The sequence below is a fragment of the Saccostrea cucullata genome, unplaced genomic scaffold (genome assembly GCF_032062105.1).
Source record: "Saccostrea cucullata isolate Sc308-1 unplaced genomic scaffold, CSIRO_AGI_Scuc_v1 ctg3277, whole genome shotgun sequence".
Lineage (NCBI taxonomy): Eukaryota > Metazoa > Mollusca > Bivalvia > Ostreida > Ostreidae > Saccostrea > Saccostrea cuccullata.
In genome coordinates this window covers 36,649-48,178 of record NW_026933246.1, presented here as the reverse complement: position 1 = coordinate 48,178, position 11,530 = coordinate 36,649, and the positions used below count along the sequence as shown (strand labels likewise).

The window sequence follows — 11,530 nt, the reverse complement described above, 5'->3', positions numbered from 1 at the left end:
ACTAAGGTTCTCATTTCACTCAAAGATTGCCCATGACCTAAGGGTGTGTCATGACCTTAATTCAAGGTCATTTGAGGAAGTTTATGGTCACTGGAATAAACATTTCATTATTCATGTTCGATACATATCTTTATTATGGAAGAACTTACTTCTGAAAAACCCAGCAGGGGGTATTTTGTCCCGTTTGGACAGTTCTAGTTTAATATATGTTTTGACCCCTCCATTCAAGCCCCAGTGAGGCAGGTTCCATAAAATCCACAATTTCAGTTCCCCTTCACCCATAGATGCCTTGTATAAAAATGGGTTGAAATTGGTTAAGTAGTTGAGAAAAAAAGCTGAAAATGTTCAAAGGTTAATATACAATGCAGGACAGATGACACATGACGACAGATGATAATTGATAGCAATAGGTCACCTGAGTTTGCTCAGGTGACCTAAAATATTGTTAAAAACGTGAATGCTGTTAGAATCATTGGAGTTTTCTGGCTCTTGGGCTTCGTATTACGTTTTAATGTATGACTTTATTTACTTTTTCAGGAGATAGAGAAGTATTTTGAAGAGTTCTGGGAGGCCGTGCCAGCTGAGGACAGGAATTGGTTGAAGGAATCTCTTAAAGAACGTACATATACAGTGGGTCTAGTTAAACTAAATGATAATACCAAAAGACACCTGGATTCCATGACAAAGTCCATAGTTGAACTATTTGCAAATGAGAACAATACAAAAATTGAGTTGCCTTCTTCATGGGCTTTAATGGAGCAGTTATTATATGAAGGAACCTGGAAAGTTTTGCCCCTTAGTGAAATTTGGAAGCTTAATGCATCCCTTCCCCATGAATACCAAATTAAAAGTGATGAGGAAATGTCTATGTTCTTAAAATGTTTCCATGACAATGGCCTTCTTTTATACTATAATGAAGAGAAATTGAGGGAACATGCAGTACATGACATTCAGTGGTTTGCTAAAGCTTTCAGCAAGATTATTGCTGACAAAAACCATATTAATGAAGACTGCAAAACGATATTGATAACAGAATGGAAATCCTTTAACAAAACAGGGGAACTTAAAGATAAAGTGATAGATGCTCTATGGAAAGATGAACCCTCATATCTGGAACACAAAAGTGAAATAATGTCGTACATGGAGAAGCTTCAAATGCTGGTACCTTTGGACACTTTTGAGGCTGTATCGGAAAGCGACATGTCATGGTATGTCCCATGTATGAATAAAAAGCAGTTTAAGTCCGACTTTTGCGAGGGAAGGTGGGAATGCTCCTCCATTTTATGCTTTCGGTTCACTTCTTTTGCCATGTTTGTGTTCTACAGACTGGTAGCATATTGTATGAGTTCTCTAAAATGGAGTGTTTCAAAAGACAAAGACAATGAAGGAAGTCCTTGTCTTTATCAAACGGCAGCAGTGTTTGATCACAATGAACACACGGTCGTTCTTGGCATATGCAATGACGATATACAGTTGCAAGTATTGAGAATCACGCCATTGTCTATAAACAAACACGTATCAAATGAAATTGGAGAATCCATTGAAAAAGCCATAGAAAAACTGACAGAAACATTCATTGGCACAAAAATATTCCACAAAGGATTGAAATGTCAAAAAATTATTTGTGATGAGAAAGATTTATCTTTCACTCTAGCAAGTGAGCTCTCCAATATCAAAACCGAAAAAGAAATACAGTGCAAGTGTCATATTCTGGAGAAACATGTGATAAATGTTCAAAGGACTCTGAGATACTGGGAAAAGGTAATTTTTACTCATATTAATGCCCATGACACACTTAAACTGAAGGGGTATGGAAGAATCATCTTGTCTTTCTATCTAGTGTTTGTCATACGTTTTCGTGAATGTTGCAAGATACCCTCTGAATTAACTGCAGAACTGTAGACCGATAAAAATTCGGATAGATAAAATACACAGAGTGAAGAATTGTTAATATCTTCATTATTTTGTTGCTCACCTCGCGAATAAACTCTTGTATTTTTAGTTCTCCTCTTTAAGAATGTTATCGTGTATTCAGGATACTTTATTTACCATATTATTGTAAGTCAGTTATTTATATACTGCATGAATTGAGGACAGATTTCCCTTTTATTTTGGTTATTTTCCAATCATGACATAGAGCACACAGCAGGTGTGACCCGTCGGCAGGGGATGCTCACTCCTCCATGGCACCCTATCCCACTTCTGATGTTTGGAGATCCGTGTTTGCTCTGCTCCTATATTTATTGTTTTCTGAACTTTTGTAATTAAATACTGTTTGTTATAGTGTTATCTGGATATCCTTCATGCCAAAAGGGGTATCTTCCAGTATAATAAAGTGCCCTTAAGCGAGATATTTTAGCGGGTGGTAATGATGGCTTACTTTGGCATTTTGATGATGGCTTGCTAAAATTTTAGATTTTAAGTAGTCAGTAATCTTTTTACCGTTCATCTGGGGCTGAAACCCTGTGTAAGCTAAAATATATGGTTTCTTATGTTTCTGCATAGTTGATTTCTTCCCATTTATAAATGATAATTTTGTTTTAGAAAAAAGTTATCTTGTCCGACATTAGGTGTCCTCTCACAACAAATTATCAGTAATCATTTTCAAATATAAGAAATTAAATGTACAACTATGCTCTTTCATCATATAATTAGAATACTAAACAAGATGAGTGTGGTTAATTATACCAAAGTTTCAATAAGACAGAAAAATTCTTGTACATGAAAAGCATAATAAGATTTTGAGAATATGATAACAAAAATAATATTTTTATCAAACAGGAACACCAAGAAGAGAATATAATTGTTGAAGAATCCGGTCAAAGTATGTATCAGCATTGATGACTTTCACCATTTTATTTTTCATGATTTTGATATTTTTGGGAAAGGGAACATTTAACTGAAATATGGATATCTCATATATTTTAAATAAGGAATATTATTTGTGGAATATTTATACCCCACGCAACTAGTTGCGGGAGGTATAATGTTTTTGACCCGTCCGTCAGTCAGTCAGTCAGTCAGTCAGTCAGTCCGTCAGTCAGTCAGTCCTCTTTTTTTGTCAGCGCAACTCCTCATAAACCGCTGCACAGAAGTTCGTCAAACTTTGCAGATATTTAGGACACAATGTGTAGATGTGCATATTAACAGGGAATTCCGATTCCATTATTTTTTCCGGGAATTTCTGCACTTTTTAACTTAGGCATTTGGCCATACCTTGAATATAGAGATGAACAGTTTGTCAGCGCAACTCCTCATAAACCGCTGCACAGAATTTCGTCAAACTTTGCAGATATTTAGGACACAATGTGTATATGTGCATATTACCAGGAAATTCCGATTCCATTATTTTTTCCGGGAATTTCCGCTCTTTTTAACTTAGCCATTTGGCCATACCTTGAATATAGAGATGAACAGTTTGTCAGCGCAACTCCTCATAAACCGCTGCACAGAATTTCGTCAAACTTTGCAGATATTTAGGACACAATGTGTATATAGATGTGCATATTACCAGGGAATTCCGATTCCATTATTTTTTCCGGGAATTTCTGCACTTTTTAACTTAGGCATTTGGCCATACCTTGAATATAGAGATGAACAGTTTGTCAGCGCAACTCCTCATAAACCGCTGCACAGAATTTTGTCAAACTTTGCAGATATTTAGGACACAATGTGTAGATGTGCATATTACCAGGAAATTCCGATTCCATTATTTTTTCCGGGAATTTCCGCACTTTTTAACTTAGGCATTTGGCCATACCTTGAATATAGAGATGAACAGTTTGTCAGCACCACTCCTCTTAAACTGTTGTACATAGTTTATTTTATCCCAAAGAGTTTTGCCTATTATTCAAGAAAATTTCTCCCCCCCCAACCACTTCAAATTAATGTTTGGATTTGTATAATGCCAAGAAATTTTGATTCCATCATTTATCTAGAAACTTCATTCCACATTTAAATGTCCTTATATGTAAGACATTTTGATGTGAAGATTTTGTTGCAATTATTGCCCTTTTTGATCTATACTATGTATTTAAAGTGCACTGTGCCTTTCATTATGTGCTTCACCGTCAAGTTTTGGGGGAGCGTGGGGTATGTGAGCTAGCTCACTTTTTCTTTCATTTATAATATCTTTTATTTTTAGCAACTGATTTGATTTTGAATGCGATGTCCAGAAAACTTCATGGGATTCCATCCACCTTCATGCTTGCTCAGATTTTTGAAGTCCATATAAAAGAAACTTCCAATGTTGAAGAGGATAGATTTAGAATTCTCTATAAATGGAAATGCAAAAATTCAGCCCTGGATCACCTAAGAGAGTTGGAGAGAATTTTGCGTGACGCTGGAGACGGTGAAGCAGCCGATTATATTGGGACTTTTCAAGTGTCAGACTTTGAATGTAGTGATATCTCCATACCTGCACAGCCTGTTTCAGAGGCTGACTTCGATATATTAAAGGGAAACCTTTCAAAGGATTACACTCATTTGGTGCGATTTTTAGGTCTGCCGCATGTATGTATAGAACAGCTCGAGGAAGACATGACATTTGTTAAAGAAAGGATACATAAATCATTCATGATATTGAAAGAAAGACGTCCAAATTTAAGCCGTAAGGACATATGTAGAGGTTTGAAGTTCATAGAACGAAGCGATATCATTGATTTGCTGAATAAGCATTGGGAATTTAAATAGGACGCAAAAGATATGGAATCGCATATATATAAAATTCGGTATATTACATTTTGTAAGGACCCATTGCATACCTGTGTAGAGCATTCATAGAGATAATTACTGATGATTAGTTATATCATATACATGTATATAAACATAAACTAGGCGGGACACACAGTCCGTATGCCAGACCATCGACTCCCCAAGAAACTTAACTTAGGTGAACTACTTGAAGGAAAGCTTGCCCCGTGGTGCCCCCCAAAAATGATTCTAGGACATCCTAAAGGCAAACTTCAAGGCATTCAGTGTCAACCATGACTCACTGGAAGTTGCAGCACAAGTCAGGTGTGGGTGGAGAGCCGCAGTTCACATTGGAGGGCGCCAAGAGCTGCGTGCGAAGCTAACACGTCGTCTGCAGCAAAACAAGGCATGCAGGCCAGGAAAGACAGCGCCAAGGACCAGGCAGCTGCCACCATCCCCTGACTTTACTGTCCAAAACAAGTCGTCTACACCTCCAATGTTCAGGTCAACCCCCTCCCATACAAAGAAAAGACAGTGGTCATCGTCCCAACGATAGACGAACAACACCCTGTATACATTATAAACATTACACAATCACAGAAGTTGGTGCTGCAGAAACTGGTGATTTTTTGTCTAAATGAAGAATAACATATTAGATGGTATTCGTGGGATTCGAGCCCTAGAAATAAAAATCCAAAAAAGAATGATTCTGCTTTGAGACTAACGCACTAACCAATATGGTACATGTCTTACGCTGATTGTTGGCATTTAAATCATGCTTGTGATATGACCCTTGACTTAACTCTTTAAAACTTATTGAAATGTATGCAACATACACTTAAATATTCACGTCATAGAAATAGAAATTTAACATTTACCCGCAAGCACCTTAAAGCGTGGTACACGTTTCTCTAAAGTTTAGCCTAAATAATATGACGTTATATTTTAATAAAGAAACTTTTCTTATTTTTTGAAATTTTCGCAAGAATGAAGTAGAATGAAATTGGCACTTAATTAAAGATTAAATGAACTTTTTAAAGTGCGTGTAAATGCGTGATTGCGGGAAAACAGTATATGCGTGATTTTGCTTTAGAAAAAGGAAATGATGTATGCGTGACTGCGGGGAAGGGGGTTAAAGGACTTGAACTATTTCTTGGAAAAATGCGAATATATTGCCATAAAAGTGTACTTTTAAGGTACTATTTGGTCTTTGCTCCATGTCTTTGTAAAAAAATGCATATTTTATTGCAAACTTTTAGGATTATCTTTAAAAAAATGGAACGATTGATTGATTGATTGTATATTGTTTAACGTCCCTCTTGAGATTTTTTCACTCATATGGAGACGTCACCATATGACGGTGAAGGGCTTCAAATTTAGACCTATACTCGGCACTCAGGGCCATTCAGCAGTAAGGGTTCTTTATCGTGCCAGCACCTACCGTGACAAGGGACCTACGTTTTTGAGGTCATATCCGAAAGACCCGTGACATTCACTTCTAGTGCCGAGCGCTTGGCGAAGGAACAGTCACTACCTTTGTTTACGTCTTAGGTATGACGCGGCGCCACGAATGAGAATCGAACCCGGACCTCCCGATCACGAAGAGAACGCTCTACCACTAGGCTACCGTGACCGGTAAAAATGGAACGAAGACCCACTTATATGAAAAATAAATTGTTAATTATGAGAAACTGATAGTTTTTTCAGTGTGTGTGTACTTTTCCATAGGCATACATTTTCAGTCTTTGTGTGATTTTTGTAAACTGTAGAGATTTTGCATTTAAGCATTAGATGAAATATCAAATAATATTAGGATATAATTGAGATTTAATTTTTCACTTCTTATCTGTCGATTTATAGGCACTTCACCCGCCTTATTCTCCAATCTTTTTCGGAAATGGTAAATTTGATAAACCAACATGCCAATATTGTCTCTTTATGTGAAAATTTAATCTGTTTAAAGGACACCTTTTCCCATAACAATGTGAATTCCCTTATAAGAAAATAGAAATAAAGTAATATTTCGTCCTTGCGTTACACTTCATTTTAAGGCCAATTGGAAGTCGATATGTAGTTTCCAAATATTTTTTTGTATATTGTGCTTTATATACTTTTGGTCTTATGAAAATGAAAACAAATGTATCCTTTAGTGTTACTTGAATGTATTTCTTTAAAATTGATACAATGTGAGGAAAAAAACTGCTATAAACTATTTGTTTATTGTTTAGAATGTGTACATAAATTTGACCTGTTTTTTTTTAGTTTTAGATTTTAATATTTTTTCATTTGATTTTTTCATGTTGCTAGATATATCTGTACATAACTCAAATGTTTCGGAGGTCCGTGTTTGTTATTTTGTATTGTTGTATAGACTTTGATGTTGAATACTGTTCGTTATCTCCATATCCTTCATACACAAGCGATATTTGTAAATTTAATTTAGAATTCTAAAGCATATGCTTTTGCTTCATTTTTAGGTCACCTGAGTAAACTCAGGTGACCTATTGCTATCCGTTTTCGTCCGTCGTCGTGCGTCGTGCGTCGTCTGTTAACATTTGAACATTTTCAGCTTCTTCTCTGCAACCACTGAACCAATTTCAACCAAATTTGACACAAAGTATCTATGGGTAAAGGGGAACAAAAATTGTGAATTTCATGATCCCTGCCCCCCTGGGGCCTGAGGGAAGGGACCAAAACTACTAAAATTAATGCAATCTTTAAAAGTCTTCTTCTTTACTCCCAAACATCAAGCAGACAAACTGTTTGCATGATTGTAATAAGCAATGAGTCCTCTACCAAAATTGTGAAATTCATGGCCCTGGGGTCAGGGGTTCTAGTGCTAGGGCGGGGCTAAATAATAAGGGAGTGAAAATGAATTATTTCTTTGAAACTCTTCTTCTCTGCTCATAGGTATTAAATAAACCTAATAAATACATAGTTATAATGAGCAAGAGTGCCTCTACCAAAATTGTGAATTTTATGGCCCCAGGGTCAGGGGTTCTGGTGTTAGGATGGGACTCTATTGATTATATAGTGAAAATACATGAATTCTTTGAAAATCTTCTTCTCTGTTCCTGGGTATTAAATAAACTATCTAAGTACATAGTTATGATGAGCAGGAGTGCCTCTATTAAAATTGTGAATTTTATGGACCCAGGGTCAGGGGTTCAGGTGTAAGGGTGGGGCTCTATTTATTGTATAGTGAAAATACATGAATTCTTTGAAAATCTTCTTCTCTGCTCCTGTGTATTAAATAAACTAACTAAGTGCATAGTTATGATGAGCAAGAGTGCCTCCATCAAAATTGTGAATTTTATGGCCCCAGGGTCAAGGGTTCTGGTGTTGGGGGGGGGGGGCTCATTGATTATATAGTGAAATTACATGAATTCTTTGAAAATTTTCTTCACTGCTCTTAGGTATAAAAATAAACTAACTAAGTGCATAGTTATGATGAGCAAGAGTGCCTCTACAAAATTGTGAATTTTATGGCCCCAGGGTCAGAGGTTCTGGTGTAAGGGTGGGGCTCTATAGATTATAATAGTGAAATTACATGAATTTTTTGAAAATCTTCTTCTCTGCTCCAGTGTATTAAATAAACTAACTAAGTGCATAGTTATGATGAGCAAGAGTGCTTCTATCAAAATTGTGAATTTTATGGCCCCAGCATCAATGGTTCTGGTGTTGGGGGGGGGGGGGACTTTATTGTTTATAAAGTGAAAATACATGCATTCTTCTTCTTCATCCTAGGTATCAAATAAACTAACTAAGTACATAGTCATTGATTATATAGTGAAATTACATGAATTCTTTGAAAATCTTCTTCTCTGCTCGTAGATATTAAATAAACTAACTAAGTGCATAGTTATGATGAGCAAGAGTGTCTCTACAAAAATTGTGAATTTTATGGCCCCAGGGTCAGAGGTTCTGGTGTTAGGATGGGGCTCTATTGATTATATAGTAAAAATACATTTTTTTTTTGAAAATCTTCTTCTCTGCCCCTGGGTATTAAATAAACCAAGTGAGTAAAAAGTTATGATGAGCAAGAGTGCTTCTACCAAAATTGTGAATTTTATTGCCCCAGAGTCAAGGGTTCTGGTGTTGGGGGGGGGGGCTCTATCGATTGTATAGTGAAATTACATGAATTCTTTAAAAATCTTCTCTGCTCCTAGGTATTAAATAAACAAGTTTACTAAGTGCATAGTTATGATGAGCAAGAGTGCTTCTATCAAAATTGTGAATTTTATGGCACCAGCATCAATGGTTCTGGTGTTGGGGGGACTTTATTGTTTTTAAAGTGAAAATACATGCATTCTTCTTTTTCATCCTAGGTATCAAATAAACTAACTAAGTACATAGTGATGATAAGCAGGTGTTCCTCAATTAAGATTGTGAATTTTATGGCCCCAGGGTCAAGGGTTCTGGTGGGGGGGGGGGGGCTATATTGATTATATAGTAAAAATATGTGAATTCCTTGAAAATCTTCTTCACTGCTTCTAGGTATTATATAAACTAACTAAGTGCATAGTTATGATGAGCAAGTGTGCTTCAACCAAGTTTAATGGCCCTATCATCAAGGGTTCTGGTGTTGGGGGGGGCTCTATTGATTATATAGTGAAATTACATGAATTCTTTGAAAATCTTCTTCTCTGCTCTTAGGTATTAAATAAACCAACTAAGTGCATAGTTATGATGAGCAAGAGTGCCTCTACAAAAATTGTGAATTTTATGGCCCCAGGGTCAGGGGTTGTGGTGTTAGGGTGGGGCTCTATTGATTATATAGTGAAAATAGTTATACATTAAATCTTTGAAAATTTTCCTCTCTGTCTCTGGGTATGAAGCAGATAAACTACCTATATAGTTATAATGAGCAAGGGCCCTATTCTTACAGAATTGTGAATTTCAAGGCCCCAGGGTCAGGGGTTGGGGGGGGCTCTGATTATATACTGGAAATGAATTAATTGTTTGAAATCTGGTCCTTTGTATTTATAAAACATTTATTTACTTTTTGATAGGCAATTTTAAGGGTGCCTTTTAAAAATTTGTGCAATCTAGGGTCAGGGGTTTTGTGTCAGAGTGTTAGGGGAACTACTGATTATTGATGAATATTACTGATTAGTTGGAGTGCATTTTTGTTCCCCTACCCTGCATATGGGTATTCAGTAACCAAGCTAAGCGACTGCTAAGTTTATTGTCATGATGATCAATGGTGCTCTTTCAAAATTGTGAATGCCATATAGCATCTGGCTTAAAACATGTTATTGAATCAAACTGGAAAGTTGTTGCTTAATGCTCAGGTGACCTATAAGGCCCGTGGGCCTCTTGTTTGTGCACAATTATCACAATTTTGTTTCTTTTTAGTTTGTTATTTGTAAATGAAAGTATTTATGATTATTGGTCACTTAATTGAGCCCTTCAGTTCTAATCCTTCCTCTCGTTTGTTAAAGGTACTTTGACACAGATTTGAAATTATTATTTTTTTCTATAATGTTTCAACTTATATACTTTAATAGCATTTCACACAAAAATTGATTAAAAAAATATTTCATTTAAGGAATTTCCACCCTCACAATTTTATAGGTTCAAAGTATAAAAACTGTATTTATTTTCATTCAATATACTTTAAACGATCCATTTATTGCAAAAAATGTATAGGTCACCATATTATTTAAGATGCGAAACAAAAATAAACAGAAATGTATGTCAACATAAAAAAATTGGACATTTTTTGTAAACGGTATTAAGAAAAATATGTAAAAACTAGAGCCGAGCTCGTTGCAAAGCAACGAATAGGTCTTCCGTTGGAACTACGGATAAGAAGACGTAACCTTGAGTCTAGGTCAAGCCACATTCTAAAGTTCTACAAGTGAAAAATTAAACCTTTTAAGAGAAGCAACTTGCAATGTTTAGCTAGGAAAAAGACTGTAAAGGAATATATGTGACCTTGAACTTTCCAAGTGACCTTGAACTCTCCAAATGACCTTGATCTAAGCAATGACTAGCTCTCGTTATAAAAATATTATCCATATGTTACCGTCTGGAAAATTTCAAACATTTTACATGTATTTAGATATTCTTTCTGTCCATGCATCCAACCATAAACATCTTATCCTTGGGGACTTTGAACTCGAGTCAAGGTCATGCCCCACCCTGCATTATATCAGCAATGTTTCACTAGTAGAAAAATGGTAGCAAATTTACAGTTTCACTGTCACTAATCGTGACTCGTCCAAATGTCTGGATATGTTCAGCCATGAGTTTTTTTCTGACTATAATCGAGGCAAAATGATTCATTGGGTTCAACACAATGTCGAGACTATATCTCTACTTGTTTGTACTTATAACAAAGGAACCATTTCTATTTTTTGTAAACATGATGACAACACCGTTCATTCAAAAACGATGCACTTAATTATGTATCACATTGAAGTCTACTTGTGTGTCCAGTTATATTGAAATCAAACTAAAACTGTAAGAGGAGTAGCATTTTTAAGGAATTATATACAGAAATTTATATTTTTAGTAACCATAGCAACACCGTTCATCGAAATCAAAAACGGATGCACGATACTTTGTATCTTTGTGAAGGTTACTTATGTGCCAAGCAATATTGAATTCAGACAAAAACTGTTGAAGACGTCGCATTTTAAAGCAATTAAAAACCGATGCACTATACTATGTATCTTAGAGATGTGTACTTGTGTGCCAAGTTATATTTAAATCAGACCAAAACGGTATGAAGAGTAGTATTTTGAAAAATTGTTTATAGACAGACAGACAGCTAGCTAGACAGACGAACGGATGGCAGACACTTTACTATCGCATCCCACGGACAGGTGGG

General features: G+C 35.9%; 1 protein-coding gene across 1 annotated transcript; it reads left to right on the top strand.

Moving 5' to 3' along the window:
• Positions 1-621: 621 nt before the first annotated feature.
• On the top strand, positions 622-5,045 carry LOC134237771 (uncharacterized). The gene is made up of 3 exons (XM_062719914.1): positions 622-1,761; positions 2,782-2,824; positions 4,145-5,045. Exons 1-3 carry the CDS (start codon positions 679-681, stop codon positions 4,690-4,692), a joined length of 1,674 nt encoding a protein of 557 aa, XP_062575898.1. The 5' UTR covers positions 622-678; the 3' UTR covers positions 4,693-5,045.
• The last annotated feature ends 6,485 nt before the right edge of the window (positions 5,046-11,530 follow it).